This window comes from Colobus angolensis, unplaced genomic scaffold (assembly GCF_000951035.1).
Source record: "Colobus angolensis palliatus isolate OR3802 unplaced genomic scaffold, Cang.pa_1.0 Scaffold62, whole genome shotgun sequence".
NCBI classification, from domain to species: Eukaryota; Metazoa; Chordata; class Mammalia; order Primates; family Cercopithecidae; genus Colobus; species Colobus angolensis.
The window spans coordinates 10,121,564-10,140,056 of NW_012119821.1; the positions used below are offsets into that span (position 1 = coordinate 10,121,564).

Genomic DNA, 18,493 nt, shown 5'->3' on the forward strand with positions numbered 1-18,493 from the left:
ATAGGCCCACCGTTAAAAGACATCTGTCATCTCAAAATTTTGTAGTATTTTATTCAATGCTTTTTTAGTCATAGGTTTTTATTTACCTTTTTCTTGTTTTTTCCTTTAAAGTAATTATCTTCTCTATATTGTTCACAGTTTTAGTACATGTGCTACCAAAGTGAGCACTACCATTACTTTTCTTTATACTTAGATTAATCTGAAAGTGTTGTTTTTTTTTTTTTGAGACAGAGTCTTGCTTTGCTGCCCAGGCTAGAGTGCAGTGGTGTGAATCTTGGCTTGGTCATGGTGGCTCACGCCTGTAATCCCACCACTTTGGGAGGCCAAGACGGGTGGATCACCTGAGGTCAGGAGTTCGAGACCAGCCTGGCCAACACAGTGAAATCCTGTCTCTACAAAAATACAAAAATTAACTGGGCATGGTGGCTCCCGCCTGTAAATCCCAGCTACTCAGGAGGCCGAGGTGGGAGAATCGCTTGAACCAGGGAGGCAGAGGTTGCAGTGAGCCAAGATTGCTCCATTGCACTCTAGGCTGGGCAACTGATCGAGACTCCGTCTCAAAAAAAAAAAAAAAAAAAAGAATTTTGCTGATTTTTTTTTTTCCCCCAAACTGGTCTCAAACTCCTGGCCCCAAGCAGTCTTCCTGTCTGGCCTCCCAAAGTGGTGGGATTACAGACCGGAGCCACCATGCTCAGCCAAAATTTACTGATTTTTAAATTATTGTTTTTACTTTTTTAAACATTAGGTTTATAAAGCAATGTTATTAGTACCTGTTATGGTTTCAAAACCTAACGTATTTAGATGAATTTGTTATATTCTTTTTTTTTTTTAATTCAAAAATTGAGTTTAGTGGTTCTTTAACTTTTTGGTCTTTCAAGACCCCTTTGTATTCTTAAAATTTGTTCAGGACCCTAAGGAACTTTTGTTTATGTGGGCTATATTTATGGACAGTTCCTTTGAAAACATTTTAAAATTTTTGTTTATTGTTTTAAAAATAACAAACTCATGTGAAACATTTGTGATAAATTCTGCAAGACAAATTTAATAAGGGTGGCTTACTTTTTTTTCTTCATTTTTGCAAATCTCTTTAATTTCTGGCTCAATAGAGGATAATTGTATTCTCATATCTGCTTCTGCACTCAATTTGTTTTGAAATAACACATCATATTACCTTTGTAAAACTACACTGAACACTCATGAAATAATGAGAGTAAAAAAACCCAAATAATAGTTTAGTATTATGAAAATAGACTTTGTACCCACCCACCTGTCCCCCTTAAGGGTCTCTGAAACCCTCCAGGTATTCTGAACCGTATTTTAGAACTGCTAATCTTTAATAATCTTATTTCTTCTACTTTAGAACTGTTAATAATTTAATAATTGTATTTCTTCTACTCTAAACTATTGTAGTGGTATTTTTGGCATCCTGTTATCTCTGTAGAGAACTTAAGTTTTATTTATCATAGTTTTTTTTATTAATGTCTTTTTTGACTTCATCATGCAACATTTTTACATACCAAAAGAGGTAAAACAACATATTATTTTATCTCATTTTGGTAGCTGTATATGCTTAGTTAATCCTTACATGTTGACAAAAATATTTTAAAAACTAAATTTTCATGCCTAAAGTCATTATGTTTCCAACTGATTTTCTGCTTTAATAATCTTCAGCGTTCCAAGAATTATTACAGTATAATAAATACCACATGTAAATTCAAAGTAGAAGTTAGAAACTAAATCCTAAGAGCATCCTTTTCTGTTACTGATTCTGACTGGCTCCAGATGTTAATAGGGGACAGTGATACAGATATATTTATGTTATCCATGTATATGACCAGCCTAGCCTATTATAGCAGTGGTCCTGACCAGGTGCAGTGGCTCATGCCTGTAATCCCAGCACTTTGGGTGGCTGAGGTGGGTGGATCACAAGGGCAGGAGATCGAGACCATCCTGCCTAACACGGTGAAACCCCCGTCTCTACTAAAAATGCAAAAAAAAAAAAAAAAAGTAGCCGGACGTGATGGCACGCACTGGCCAGCTACTCGGGAGGCTGAGGCAGGAGAATGACTCGAACCTGGGAGGCAGAGGTTGCAGTGAACCAAGATTACGCCTCTGCTCTCCAGCCTGGGCGACAGAGTGAGACTCTGTCTCAAAAAAAAAAAAAAAAAAAAAAAAAAAAGGCAGTGGTCCCCAACCTTTTTGGCACCAGCAACAGGTTTCATGAAAGATAATTTTTCCACGGATGGGGTTGGGGTGGGGCATGGTTTCAGGATGAAACTGTTCCCCCTCAGATCATCAGCACTAGATTCTCATGAGGAGCACACAACCTAGATCCCTTGTACGCTCAGTTCATAGGGTTCACACTCCTTTGAGAATCCAATGCCACTACAGATGTGACAGGAAGCAGAGCTCATCTCCTGCTGTGTGGCCCACTTCCTAACAGGCCATGGACCAGTACTGGTGCATGACCTAAGGTTGGGGACCCCTGGATTAAAGCATAGGAATAACTAACATTCACTGAATACTTACTGTGCTGATGTACTGTGGTAAGTACTTCATGTACATTCTGTCAGTTGATCCTCTCAGCAACTTTATGAGGTTTACTTATTGTCTTTATTTTACAGGCAAGGAAACAAAGGTTAGTCAAGGTTAGGTAACATGGTCCAAGTCAGTGACAGAGCTGAGCTTTGAATGTAGGCTTTCTAACTCCAGACCCTCTATTCTTAATCACGATTCTATTCTGCATCCTAATTTCAATATGGTTATTTCACCACAATTATAGTTTGCTTGAATTTTTACCTAAAATAGAAAACTTTCCAATTTTTAAAAATAACATAATGCTTGTGTTATTGTAGAATCATCTAAAATACATTTAAGCCTGGTCAACACAGTAAGACCCCCATTTCTACAAAAAAAAAAAAAAATTGAAAAATTAGCTGGTCATGGTGATGTGTACCTGTGGTCCTAGCTCCTCAGGAGGCAGGCAGGCGAATCATTTGAGCCCAGGAGTTTGAGGCTGCAGTAAACGACAATTAAGCCACTGCACTCCAGCCTAGGTATCAGAGCAAGAATACAATTTATTTTATTCTTGTAGTAGCTGGGACTATAGGTGTGCCACCATGCCCAGCTGATTTTTTCTTTTCTTTTTTTTTTTTGGTAGATAGGATCTCACTATGTTGCCCAGGCTACTCTCAAATTCCTGGGCTTAAACCATCCCCCCTCTACAGGGATGGTTCAATCCCAAAGTGTTGAAATTACAGACATGAGTCACCACAACCAACTGAAATACATTTAACGTGGATTAAATTGTTTAAAACTTTTTTTTTTTTTTCCTTTGAGACGGAGTCTTGCTCTTGTCGCCCAGGCTGGAGTGCAGTGGCGCTATCTTGGTTCACTGCAACCTCCGTCTCCTGGGTTCACGCTTTTCTCCTGCCTCAGCCTCCTGAGTAACTGGGACTACAGGTGCCTGCCAGCGCACCCAGCTAATTTTTTGTATTTTTAGTAGAGACGGGGTTTTGCCGTGTTAGCCAGGATGGTCTCTATCTCCTGACGTCATGATCCACCAGCCTTGGCCTCCCAAAGTGCTGGGATTACAGGCATGAGCCACAGCGCCTGGCCTGTTTAAAACTTTATACACACACACACACACACACACACCCCACCATTCCGAAAAGGATTTCAGGCAACTACATGTAATACAGTTTATATATAGAGAAATTATCAGGAAAAAAATAAATGTAGTCAAATAGTAATATGAAGCCAAGCAAAACAATTTCTTCAAAGTATAGTAAAGTCTTGAACAATTATTAAAGGTGAGTGACAAATTGATCTTTGAACTTCTAATTACATAGCTGGTAGTTTTCAAGTAACTTACACTTATAGCGGGGGCGTGGAAAAAGAGTCATAACTTCTCTTTGCTGGGAAGCTTTGTAACTGCCACTGAAGGGAGAAGAATCTTCATTAGCACATAACTTACTACTTTGGTAGGACCTTCATTGGCTTAAGAACACTATTCCGTTTAAACTATTAGAAAAGGACAGCAAAGTTGAAAAGTATTAAAAGTTAACTGGTTAAGATAGGTTGTTTGGGGTTTTATTTATTTATTTATTTATTTATTGGACACAATGCCCCTTAACGATTACCTCTAAAAAGCAGAATGGATAGAAGGTCTTTAACTTCAGTGAAGAACTACCTAGTGGTGAGATTTTTTTTCAGGGAAATAGAGTTTGTGAAACAATTTACATCCCATATCCGGTAGTCCAGTCAGAGGTAGCTTTAGGTGTCTTAAGTTTTCCTTTTCAAGCCATTGCATTCCATTGGAATTTTAAACAAAACATTAATAGGTGATTAATAATTAATGTGCCCAACTGAAGATGTACCAAACTGAAGAATTGTATGGTTTTACATAATCCATTTTTAAAAGACTTTATTGGAATATAATTTACATACCATGTAATTCATCCATTTAGAGTGTCTAGGTCGGGTATGGTAGCACATGCCTGTAATCCTAGCGCTTTGGGAAGCTGAGGCAGTTGGATTGCTTGAGCTCAGGAGTTTGAGGCCAGCCTGGGCAACATAGCAAAACCTTGTCTCTACAGAAAATTAGCTGGGTATGGTGGTGCGTGCTGGTGGTCCCAGCTACTCAGGATTGCTTCAGCCTGGAATATAGAGAGGCTGCAGTGAACCGTGTTCATGCCACTGCACTCCAGCCTAGGTGACAGAATGAGACCGTGTTTTGAAAAAGAAAAAAAAAGGGTATCCAATTCACTGGCTTTGATTTTGATTTTGATTTTTTTTGAGACGGGATCTTCCTCTGTCGCCCAGGCTGGAGTGCAGTGGCCGGATCTCAGCTCACTGCAAGCTCCGCCTCCCGGGTTTACGCCATTCTCCTGCCTCAGCCTCCAGAATAGTTGGGACTGCAGGCGCCGGCCACCTCGCCCGGCTAGTTTTTTGTGTTTTTTAGTAGAGATGAGGTTTCACCATGTTAGCCAGGATGGTCTCGATCTCCTGACCTCGTGATCCGCCCGTCTCAGCCTCCCAAAGTGCTGGGATTACAGGCTTGAGCCACTGCGCCCGACCTCACTGGCTTTTAATACATTAAGAGTTGTGCATACATTACCACAGTCAATTTTAGAATATTTTTATTACCCCAAAATGGAATCTGGGATCCCTTAGCCATCATCCCTTAATGTCCTCATTCTCCCCAGCCCTAGGCAGGCACTAATTTACTTTCTTTTTCTAAGTATTTACCTATTCTGGACATTTCTTGTAGAGGGGGTCATGCAGTAGATGATTTTTTTTTTTTGTGACAAATTCCTTAGAGTCATATTTTCAAGGTTCTTTCATGGTATAGCATATATTCAATACTTTGTTTCCACAGAATACATTTTGGAAAGGAAAAAGAACAGGAGAATAAAAGAGAAAAATCTGCAGTCTAAAATTTCCCATACAGAAATAATTAACATGACTTATTTTTTAAATCTGAAGTTATAAATGACTCTGTGAAAGAGCTTTTTCTTTCAACCATTATAAAACTAGCTATGATAAGTAAATAAGAACATACTCTTAGAATCTGCAGGAGAGAAAACATAACAAATTCATGGATTACATTTATTTTTGTCATCCCAAAGTAAAGAATTTTAATTATTGCTCATGATAAATGAAAATGTTAATTGAGCTTAAATTTATTCATTTGAAATTCCATTATGCATATTGGGTTAGAAACACATTTTAATTTACCAGGAGTATAAAATACAACAGATAAGGGTTCTTTTTGATATAAGCTTTTCTGTAAACAAAAGCAGTACGGATCAGAAAACTATAAACATTTTATCTGTTCTCTCATGTTTTAAGTATTTACCAAGTAAATATGTTAACATATGAGATTTAATTCCTCAGAACGTTTTTGCTTTTTAAATAAGATACCAGTTACAAGTTTAGGGCTGTTAAGTTCAAATTTTGAGTGTATTTTAAATTATGAAGAAATGATTATAAAAGACTTTCACAGCAATATAAAGTCATCATGAATCTCATTCAACTTCTTCAAAGGGATGACCAAGGTCAAAGTGGGTAAAGAAGACTCATCATCCACTGAGTTTGTAGAAAAACGGAGAGCAGCTCTTGAAAGGTAATTCTAGACAGCTGTATTTTATTACTCTCATGTTTGTACTTTAAATGTAATTCCATTATATGGCACAATTGTGTTTTAATGATTAAATTTTTTCCAAGGTACCACTTGATGGCCCTTAAGACTGCTTTAAACTTTTTTAAGAAAATTACTTCTTTCAACAAAATACTATATAATTATTCTGTATAATTTTTAATCCTCATCAGTAGTCTAACAAAATAACACCCATTTTTCTATTACATGCTACAAGCAGGAGCATATAATAGAAAACATATAAAGACATGAGTTAGCTGGGGATAGAATTATATCATAGGTAGTCACCAAGAGTACTAAGAAACTGCCAAACTTGGAAAACATGGAAGTTGTGAATGGGGGGAAAAATAAAAATTTTTTGATAAAAATAATCCCACTTTGGTCTTATTTAGGTTTCTAGGAAGTTATACCACATTCATGTACTGTGTTGGAAGTATAGCTAATTATAGTTCATCTAAATTAATTTTTCTGATGAGTTTTTACTTAGAACATTATTAAATACAGTGAGAAGTACAGTTTGTACCCCTTTGTTTTTGTATAATTGATTTTTACTTGAATGTACAAAAGTATTAGTCTTTGCTTGAGTTGACTGTATACAATTGGCCCTCCATATCTGTGGGTGCCTCATTTGTGGATTCAACTAACTGTGAATGGAAAATATTTGAAAAAAATAATTACATCTATACTAAACATGTACAGACGTTTTTGCTCATTATTGTCTAAACAATACAGCTTAACAACTGTTTTCATAGTCTTTCCATTATATTAGGTATTATAAGTCTAGAGGTGACTTAAAGTATATGAGAGGATGTCCATAGATGATTATGCAAACACTATGCCATTTTCTATCAGGGAGTTCAACATTTGCAGATTTTGGTATCCGTAGGATGTCCTGGAACCAGTTCCCCACGGATACTGAGGGACAGCTATACTTAAAGGCTAATTTATATGCTCTGTTTTCCTTTAGACTACTTGACTCTACACATTTCCTATAGCTTTGAAGACTTGTCTTCATTGAAGCAGACTAAAACAGGGAGGGATGGGAAGATGGGAAGAACCCCACCTCCATAGTCTTAAAATTATTCCTTCCTTGCTGTGCTGACAAAGTGAGGAAACAAATATAAATTATCTTAAAGCCCAGCATTTAAGACACAAGTTGGTAATTACCTAGGCTTGAAACTTTCTAATTTCATTTTTTTTTTTGGTTTGCTTGCTCTTTATTTTTCTCTGGCTTAAAATCAGTGGTTAAGGTGAATAGGACAGGTCTTGGGGGTGGTATCTATTTCTCTAGGTCGCAAATTATTTTTTAAAACTATTTCAGGGCAACTTATTTCTAGTTTTCAGTAGTAAATTGTTTACATTTTAAGAAAAATGGCACAGTGAAGTTAGATTTGAACAATTTACATTAAGAACAGCTAAAGAATATGTAGTTTAAAATCTTATACTAGAGAAGACTTAAAGATGGGATTATGTCTGTGAGAATCAGCAGTTACCCAGAAAAAGGATTTAAATTGCATCAGGAGAAGTTTAGGTTAGGCATTTGAATTGATTCTATTGTAGGAGAGGTCATAGACTGAATATTTTTAAGAATCAAGGTAGATAATTGTCTACCCTGATTTCACTTAGTCTTTCCTGAAAATGTAACCATGACCCTTTGAGAGACCTTTCAAGTCTTATTTTTCTATGAGTAAATCTGAAGTATTTCAGATGGCATGCTTGATAAGGAACTTAATGAAGATTTATTGTACCAAGGACATATAATTTGATTCTACGTTTACCTTTCTTCTAACTTGACTGCATTGCATAGTACTTACCGTACCGTCATGTAGTATGAAATGTTGAGAGTTTTAAGGGATATTGAAACTTGACCCAGTGTGTGTATAAAGACACTTTCTTTACTGATAAATTCTGCTTGTTAAATGCTACCATAGTGGAATTTACAATAGTGAAAAAAAGAAAGAAACAGTATAGTATGAGGGAAAAGTTCATTTTCAATTAGAAAAAAAATCACTGAAGAAAATATAGACATAAAGGTATAGAAGCAAAGGAACTGGAATGGTTCTTTTAATCTAAATTCTTCTATCCAAGCTAATTTTCCTGTATACATTTATTTTTTAATCTGTACAGGATTTTAAAACTGCATTTTTCTTGCCCTTTCATATAATCAGCTCTTCTAAAGTGATTTTTCTGTGGTATTTCTTAAACTTTAAACATCAAGCAGGTACATCTGTGGAATACCCAACCTAGTTGGAACTGGTGGGTTAGGGAAGTATTTTTATTTGTATTACTTTATTTAATAGTATGATATTTATGTATTTGTTCAAATTTAGATAATCCAGATTACTCTATTGAATGAAAGGATAAATATCTGGTATTAAAGGTTAGGAAGAGAAAAGGAGTGGTTAAATACCCAAGTATTCCCCTGTGCCACACTCACTAAAGTCAGCAGAGACTACTTCTAGTAAGAGTAGCCCTAACATCACTTGCTTGGTTTTCTTGAGAGTACTTCAAATCTTTAGATCATATTGAGTGTATTTTATAGGTAAGGATACACATCTGCAAATACAAAAGGAGAAATTTAGAGCCTGATAATAAGTGTATAAGATTTATGATTCCTTTTCAGTTGAAACCTGTACTAACACTACATACTTTCTGTGTGACCTTAGGTAAATTACTTAGATGCATTCCTCTTCAAAGTGTAAATGTGAGGCTGGGCGCGGTGGCTCACGCCTGTAATCCCAGCACTTTGTGGGGCTGAGGTGGGTGGATCACGAGATCAAGAGATCGAGACCATCCTGGCCAACATGGTAAAACACTGTCCCTACTAAAAATACAAAAAATTGGCTGGGTGTGGTGGCGTGTGCCTCTAGTCACAGCTACTTGGGAGGCTGAGGCAGGAGAATTGCTTGAACCCAGGAGGCAGAGGTTGCAGTGATCCGAGATCGTGCCACTGCATTCCAGCCTGTTGACAGAGTGAGACTCCGTCTCTAAATAAATAAATAAATAAATAAATAAATAAATAAATAAAATGTAAGTGTGTCAGGATTGTGTTCATTTGAAGCATCTAAAAATCTGACTGGCCTAAACAGTTAATGTAGATTAATTAATCCACTCTTTGAAATCAAAGAGTTTGGGGTAGGCAGCTGTTCAGGATTATCTAATTCACCAGGAAATTCTGTTGCTTCTTTCTGATAACTGGTAATACAACCTTTTCTCACCAGTCTACTGGCTTTGAGTCCAAAGGTGTTAACTGCAGTAGCCTCCTAATTGGTGTCCCTGATTCCATTCTTGGCACTTCTACTTTAATATAGAACTTACAGTAGTTTTATATATATTTATATTCTAAAATATAAATCAGATCATTTTTAACCCCTCTCCACCCTGACCCCATGCCCCCATTTTACTCAGTAAAAGCCAGAGTCCTTTTAATGGACTACAAGACTCTATATTACCTGCGCACCTCACTGTGTTACCATTTGATCTCATATCCTCCGTGATCACTCACTCTGCTTTAGGCCAGACTAACGTTTTTGCTGCTTCTCAAACACCCTCGGCATTTTCCTATCTTAGAGTCTTTTCAACTGCCTGCTCCCTCTGCCTAGAATTCTTTGTTCCTGGGTATTTGAATAGCTAACTCATTCCTTGTTCAAATTCATATGTTCAAATAACACCTTTCAAGTGAAGCCTGTTTCAGTCATTGTCTTTCTTCTGACCTATTCTATTTATATTGCCACCAACCACGTCTTAAATACTTGGTGATATTTACCCCATTATATTCTGTCTTTTTTTTCCCATAGCTTTTGCCACCTTGTCACATACTTTATCATTTGTATGCTTATTATGTTTATAGTTTATTGTCTATCTTGTACTAAAATGTAAGCTTCACTAGGGAAGGAATCTTAGTATCTTGCTCACTGATGTCTTCCAGGTACTCAAAACCGTACTTAATAGGTAGTAAGAGCTCAGTAAGTATTTGTTGAATGAACAAGTGAATGTCATCCAAGACCCAGGCTCTTTCTACTTTTTATTCTCCCATTATGTGCACTTGTGTTTTAGTTTCAAGCAAGATAAATATTTGTAACTCTGTTGCTCTCAAGCATTTTATATAACCTACTTTATTTTGTTTTGCTTCTGGTAAGTAAATAAGAATTTGAAAGCGTTGAGTGATTTTTCATCAGTAACTTGAAGTAAACTTGAAGAACAATTACTGGGCACCTCTTACTGGATGTGGTATTGATCAATTCCATTTCTGTCTCTTTTCAGTGTTTCAATTTCTCCCCATACCTCTTTTCCTGTCTTCTTCCTACACTCATTTACCCTTTTTGTCCTGTGTCTTTCTTTTATATTACAACCATCTCTGGTCTTAATTCCTAGTTGGCGTTTGTTTATAAATATTTATTGTTTTAAAATCCATTTTATAGTTCTGTTCTTAATTCCAACATTATATACGCTTATATATATATAAAAGCATATTTATGTATGCATTTTTTAGTTTTTAGTTTATATTTTTAGTTTATATATGTTTAGTTTATATGTTTTTAGTTAACATTTTTAGTTTGTATGTTATATATATAAACCAAAAAATATATATAAACTATATATAAACTAAACTAAAAAATACTAAACTAAAAAAAATAAACTAAAAAAATACATACATGTATTTTTTAATATATGTATTTAGCTTTATTTTATGTTGCCCTTGAGAAGGAAGGTTTTACTCCATTTTTCTGGAATATCGTTTTTCAAAATTGATTCTTCAGAATGCTAATACGTGGTAGAATGAAAAAGATCTATAGTCAATTGAGTTTTGTTAACATAGGGTTTAACAAAGTTCAACTAGGGTTATTTTCTGTAGGAGTTCTCACAACACTTAATAAAATGCTGTTTGATACTAATTTTAAAAGACAGGAATACGTATATATTTCAAACTTTCTTGATATGGAATCAGTCTTTTTCATGGAATAGTACATGAGACTAGTATTCTACAGAACTCACTTTGGAAAGCTGTTTTAGAATATAAATGATGCAAAGTATTTCCACTTAGGTTTGAAATATTAGAATATTTCTTTCTTTCTTTTTTTTTCCTGAGATGGAGTCTCTCTCTGTCGCCCAGGCTGGAGTGCAATGGCGCAATCTTGGCTCACTGCAACCTCCGTCTCCTGGGTTCAAGCGATTCTCCTGCCTCAGCCTCCTGAGGAGCTGGGACTACAGGTGCCCGCCACCACCCCGGCTAATTTTTGTATTTTTACTAGAGATGGGGTTTCAGGCTGGTCTCGAACTCCCTACCTGTGATCCACCTGCCAAAGTGCAGGGATTACAGGCATGAGCCACCTCACCCAGCCAGAATATTTCTTAGAGGTTAAGTACTAAATGTTTTGTCTTTCTTGGGTTTTTGTTTGTTTTTTACAAGTATCTGAGTTCCTGCTGTTACCTAGCTGTTGTATGCACTGAGATGAGCACCTTATGCAAACTGCCTTCAAGTAGTACTCAGTCTAAACAACTAAATAACTTATCTGATATATTGTGACAGAACTTCAGTGTTAAAATTGTAAGTCAAATTCAAGTGGGGAAATACCAACATTTCTCAAACCTGCAGGATTAATGTTCTTGCTGCATCCATTTTTTGGCTTCATAATATGGGCAGCAAAAACTTCTAAACCATAGCATAGGTTGTATTGCAGATATCTGTTAAATGCTCTGGATCTAGTATAATGACTTCTTATGTGGACTACTGACTTAAAATGAAGTTTAGTATGCTGTATATTTTATTTAAATATATAAAAACAGAAGTTAACATTTTGATACTGATAAAATAGTCATTTTGATCAATGTATAGAATTTGACTTTAGAGAAGATTATCCTTTTTTAGAAACATTAATTTTAGGCATATTTTATACTTTTATAAAAAGGTAGAAGAAATTACTGACTACATTTATTCTAAAGAAATAAATGTGTTATTAATTGTGAATAAAAATATAACTGAAATGTTACTGCATATAGTTATTAACTTGGGGAAAGATAGCAGTTGTTTTTAATGGGATTAGATGAATAATTGAGAATCATCAAATAGTTGACCTTATTTCCTTTTATGAAGTCATGATTGGTAATTTATTATGGGTGACAGGCACATGTGAGCTTTTCTAATAAAGGGGAAATTGATTTCATAGTGGTGTTTCTCACTTTTTCATTTTTATTCATTTTACATGGTATTCATTTATTTGATTTTATATGGTATCATATTTAGATAAGATATTTACCAAAAACAGCAACATCTTAAAAATAGAAATATTGAATAAATACCTTTGAAGAGGTATGGGGAAATTTTTTTTTCTTTTTTTATTATACTTTAAGTTCTAGGGTACATGTGCACAATGTGCAGGTTTGTTACATATGTATACATGTGCCATGTTGGTGTGCTGCACCCATTAACTCGTCATTTACATTAGGTATTTCTCCTAATGCAATCCCTCCCCAGTCCCCACCCCACAACAGGCCCCGGGGTGTGATGTTCCCCTTCCTGTGTCCAAGTGTTCTCATTGTACAATTCCCACCTATGAGTGAGAACATGCGGTGTTTGGTTTTCTGTTCTTGCGATAGTTTGCTGAGAATGATGGTTTCCAGCTGCATCCACGTCCCTACAAAGGACATGAACTCATCCTTTTTTTGGCTGCATAGTATTCCATGGTGGATATGTGCCACATTTTCTTAGTCCAGTCTGTCATTGATGGACATTTGGATTGGTTCCAAGTCTTTGCTATTGTGAATAGTGCCACAATAAACATACGTGTGCATGTGTCTTTACAGCAGCATGATTTATAATCCTTTGGGTATATACCCAGTAGTGGGATGACTGGGTCAAATGGTATTTCTAGTTCTAGATCCTTGAGGAATTGCCACACTGTCTTCCACAGTGGTTGAACTAGTTGACAGTCCCACCAACAGTGTAAAAGTGTTCCTATTTCTTCACATCCTCTCCAGCACCTGTTGTTTCCTGACTTTTTAATGATCGCCATTCTAACTGGTGTGAGATGGTATCTCATTGTGGTCTTGATTTGCATTTCTCTGATGGCTAGTGATGATGAGCATTTTTTCATGTGTGTGTTGACTGCATAAATGTCTTCTTTTGAAAAGTGTCTGTTCATATCCTTTGCCCACTTTTTGATGGGGTTTGTTTTTTTCTTGTAAGTTTGTTTGAGTTCTTTGTAGGTTCTGGATATTGGCCCTTTGTCAGATGAGTAGATTGCAAAAATTTTCTCCCATTGTGTAGGTTGCCTGTTCACTCTGATGGTAGTTTCTTTTGCTGTACAGAAGCTCTTTAGTTTAATTAGATCCCATTTGTCAATTTTGGCTTTTGTTGCCATGGCTTTTGGTGTTTTAGACATGAAGTCCTTGCCCATGCCTATGTCCTGAATGGTATTCCCTAGGTTTTCTTCTAGGGTTTTTGTGGTTTTAGGTCTAACATTTAAGTCTCTATTCCATCTTGAATTAATTTTTGTATAAGGTGTAAGGAAGGGGTCCAGTTTCAGCTTTTTACTTATGGCTAGCTAGTTTTCCCAGCACCATTTATTAAATAGGGAATCCTTTCCCCATTTCTTGTTTGAGGTATGGGTAAAATATTGAAGAAAATTTAGTTCTTGTCAAGTGAGGACTCAAGCTAATTGTGATAATTTAAATATGCTGATATGCAAAAACAATTGGTATACTCTTCCCCATTTTGGTGATACTAGCAATTTAAAACTTGGTTGAGTGGAATATATATAGTAATAATAATATGTTTCTTAGAACTCTAAAATTATAGTTGAGAATGTAATGACTCCACCTGAAGATAAAATTATTCAACAAACTCACATGCCCCTTTACAACATTAATACTTTGCAATGAGAAGTTTGGTAAGTTATTTAACCTCTCCCCACTCCAACCCCTTGCCATTTCTCTTTTTACATAATTATGAAAACTGGATAGTATATCAATTTTCAAAAGATGAACAAAAACCTTTTTAATTATTAAATTGCTGTAAGATTCTAAGTAATTACAGTGAGAGCAGACTAATAGGAAGTAGTGAGGACACCTTTTTTCCTAGTATTTCTATTTTTTATAATTTTGTTGAAATATAATTCAAGATACTACTGATAAAGGAGCAATTTTACTCTTAAATCTAGGTATCTTCAAAGAACAGTAAAACATCCAACTTTACTACAGGATCCTGATTTAAGGCAGTTCTTGGAAAGTTCAGAGGTATTATTTCTGTATTAAATTTTTGTATATGAATGTTCTCATTATTTGTCATTGTAATTTATATGACTATAGTAAATAATTGGGTCAATAGATGGAATAAAGTAATTATTATTATTATTTTTTGCTTAGTGCTTTAATTACCCTGCTAAATTAGTAGCAAAATATCTTTGCTTTGATACTTGTAGGATGATTAGTCCCTTTCTTGAACACTTAAAACAAGATTTAAGAGAGTGGTTTATAAGTAGTCTAACTCTGAATGCCCTAAGTTGTTCCTCAGGCATCATGTTGAAATAAGTTTATTCAGACTTCATTTTAGAGAAAGAGAAAGTTGAATGTGTGTTTGCTTGTCTACATTTTGGTATCCTTATTAAGGTTTTGAAATGCAAATTTGTGACTTGAAAGAGCCTAAATTTTAACCATGATGCTCTTTATGTTTGAAATGTTTGGTATAATTTTGGCTCTTAAGAACAATTTGAGTTCTAGTTTGAGTTTTTTTCTTTAATTTACTTGAGTTGCAGAATTTTTTAAAAACTCAAAATCACACAATGCTAACTGAGCATAAGGAGATTTTTTTCAAGACTTTCTTCTTTCCTTATAAACAGTTTATTTCTGTTAGCAAACAGGTGGCCAGTGTTAGGGTACTTGGCAATTTCTTAATATATTTTGACAAACAGGGTGTTTGTTCCATCTAAATGGAAACGTGCAGAAGAAAAGCAAATGGAAAGTCTATTTTTTAAGTTTTCCTTTGAGAATGTACAAGTAGTATATTTGAGAAATTAGATCTCACTACTGAAATGTATGAGAGTGAAGAAAATACAACCTCCTTTTTTAAATTTGTTGGGGGCGGGTAGGAAGGAGGGGGGATCACTTTTGTGCCCAGTTAAACCTCCAGGCTTTTAACCGGTTTGTTTGCCCTTATTTGTCATTCAATTCCAGCTGCCTAGGGCAGTTAATACACAGGCTCTGAGTGGAGCAGGAATATTGAGGATGGTGAACAAGGCTGCCGACGCTGTCAACAAAATGACAATCAAGATGAATGAATCGGATGCAGTAAGAGCTGATTTTTCGACTTGAATAATGAGATGAATTAATGAGCCCAACAATTGCATTTTAAAGCTGTACAAGTGGAAAATAGGATATTAATTTGCTTATTGAGTTTAGTTCTCAGCCACATCAGTTGGCCACCATGGTTATACATGGTTAATTTGTTGCTTTAAAACAAGGAATGTAGCTTGGTATTGGTAACCTAATTTACAATGGTTTGTTCTTCCTAAATTAGCTCCATTTTTCATTTTTTTCTTAGTGGTTTGAAGAAAAGCAGCAGCAATTTGAGAATCTGGATCAGCAACTTAGGAAACTTCATGCCAGTGTTGAAGCCTTGGTCTGTCATAGAAAAGGTTTGTTTGCCTTATTACTTATGTGGTTAGCACCATAAAACTAATGAAAAGATTTTATTTAAATTTTATGAAAATAAATATGCTGAAGTCATTGCAGAAGAGAGAAAACAATCGTTTTAAGACAATATTTTCTAGTTCTACTTGATTATTTAAAATTTTTTGTTCTATTTTGATTTAATATCTAGTTTGGAAGTAGAAAAATAATGAGCTTAGAAAAGTATTTGTTAACTGGTACAGATGTGAGTTAAAAAAAGAACAAAGAAAACTATATTTGAATTTTGGATTAAAACTTGGTCACTTGATTAACTTTTTGTTAAGTATAGTTACAGTTAAATGAATGAAGATGTCTTATCAATTAGTAACTTTGATTATAATAAAAAATTTGAGATTTGAAAATTGCTTTTTGAAGATTTTTTGGGAAGTATTTGTTTTGTGCCTCTATTTCCTGTTATGCCCTTTAAAGTATTTTCTTCATTTTTGAACTACAATATTGACGAATCTGGGGGTTTTGCTGAAAATTCCTAGAAAATTTGAGTTATAATATTTTAATTCACAGTGAAATTATAGTTTTTTTGGTTTATTTTTAAAGAATCCAACAATGTAAATATCAATTGTCCAAGATATTTAATAAGCAAATAATATGTGACATTACCAGCAATACATTTTATTAAAATAATTATAGAAACTTACTAATTTATTATTGAAAGTAGTTTGTAATAGCTTTTGCCATTTGAATTATATATCTCTTAGGGAATGGGCTCTTTTGGAGAACTTTACATAATGTAGAGCAACAGAGCAATTTCCAGGCAATGTAATTATTAGTCATTGACAGTGTTCAGTCTGTAAACATCTACTTTTCTTTATTTGAAATATCTGAAATGATCACATTCTAAATCTTTTTAGAAATTCTAATATTTTAGTGAGATTGTTGCACAATAGAGGAAAAAAACATTAAAATTTATATTGTGTATATAATTTTACCTTTGCTCCTGTTAGCTAAATAATATTCTGATTAAAAATTATAAACATTATTTTCAATGACAAGTGGTTAAAGACCAGAAATGTGGTATAAATCAATTGTGAGTATTGCCAGTTCTTCTCATATTAAAAATATATTTCATTTTTAGGAATGGACAGAGAAACAGTGAACATTGTGGGAGAAAGAACAGGAGGCGGATTTTTTTTTTTTTTTGAGATGGGGTCTCGCTCTGTCACCCAGGCTGGAGTACAGTGGCTGGATCTCAGCTCACTGCAAGCTCTGCCTCCGGGGTTCACGCCATTCTCCTGCCTCAGCCTCCCGAGTAGCTGGGACTACAAGCGCCCGCCACCTCGCCCGGCTGGTTTTTTTTTTTTGTATTTTTAGTAGAGACGGGGTTTCACCGTGTTAGCCAGGATGGTCTCGATCTCCTGACCTCGTGATCCGCCCGTCTCGAACTCCCAAAGTGCCGGGATTAGAGGCTTGAGCCACCACACCTGGCCCAGATTTTTTTATTAAATAATTTAAACATAGTTCATCCCTTTGGAATATAAGCAGTGATTTGTCCGTGTTTTCAATAGATCTCCGAGCACTTGGCATTTATGCCTGAGGCATTTTAATGACTAATTGTTTCATGTTAATTACTTTAAAATATTATTTGAGCAACTTGTGAATAAGTAAAATTTAGAGAAAATTGGAAAAAATCAATACAATATTTTAAAATTTTGCTAGCGAACACTAAAAGTGCATACTGTTTTTTAAATTTCAGAACTTTCAGCCAACACAGCTGCCTTTGCTAAAAGTGCTGCCATGTTAGGTAATTCTGAGGATCATACTGCTTTATCTAGAGCTTTGTCTCAGCTTGCAGAGGTTGAGGAGAAGATAGACCAGTTACATCAAGAGCAAGCTTTTGCTGATTTTTATATGTTTTCAGAACTACTTAGTGACTACATTCGTCTTATTGCTGCAGTGAAAGTAAGCCCTTTCTTGCATTCTTCTCACTTGTGTGCTTTAAAAAGTATTTTGTTTCCTATTAGTTCTGTGTTTAAATGTCTAAATTCCTCCTATACTAGCAAGAATAAAGTGGTTTCAAGGTAATTATACATAACTTAATACTTTCTTCCCTATAACTTGCACAGTACAATAGATAGAATTAATGTTTTTAACAGGTCAAAGGAATGACAGATAAGATAGAAAACATATGTTTACTTACGTATTTGCTTATACAAGTTTGGAACTAACTAATAGCATTTATTTGCTCATTCTAGCACTAACTGAAACTACTCACTGGACTCTATTGTCATTAGTAAAGCTGACTGTGTAATAAATAGGATAGAACCAGAAACGATTATTGCAGTGAATATGTTTAATGGGGGCTTTTTCATGAATTTGGATGTAATCAGACTTTGTGTCCTCAAATGTGTAGTCACCGTGTGTTTATAGATGAGATGGGACTAGATTAGATCATAAATTGTGTTACTGAACGGTAATACTTAAATAGTGCAATTTCTGAATAGTTGAGAAAGTGATCCAGTTAGCAAAAATTAGTATTCTACAGATATCTTCAGTATTCAGACAGTTAAACTGAACTGAACGTTACTCAGTGTATCATGTTTCAGAAGATACTTTAAGAATCTTTGGGCCGGGCGCGGTGGCTCAAGCCTGTAATCCCAGCACTTTGGGAGGCCAAGACGGGCAGATCACGAGGTCAGGAGATCGAGACCA

The 18,493-nt window shown here is 35.2% G+C and overlaps 1 protein-coding gene across 4 annotated transcripts in view; it reads left to right on the forward strand.

Moving 5' to 3' along the window:
- The window catches only part of SNX2 (sorting nexin 2), a 55,729-nt gene that overhangs the window by 23,109 nt on the left and 14,127 nt on the right, over nt 1-18,493 (forward strand). For all 4 annotated transcript variants that reach the window (XM_011963707.1, XM_011963706.1, XM_011963705.1 and 1 more), the window contains 5 exons: nt 6,049-6,127; nt 14,320-14,395; nt 15,332-15,445; nt 15,699-15,792; nt 17,538-17,743. In XM_011963707.1, the coding sequence (XP_011819097.1) occupies nt 6,049-6,127; nt 14,320-14,395; nt 15,332-15,445; nt 15,699-15,792; nt 17,538-17,743 (569 nt within the window). The remainder of the gene's footprint in view (nt 1-6,048; nt 6,128-14,319; nt 14,396-15,331; nt 15,446-15,698; nt 15,793-17,537; nt 17,744-18,493) is intronic.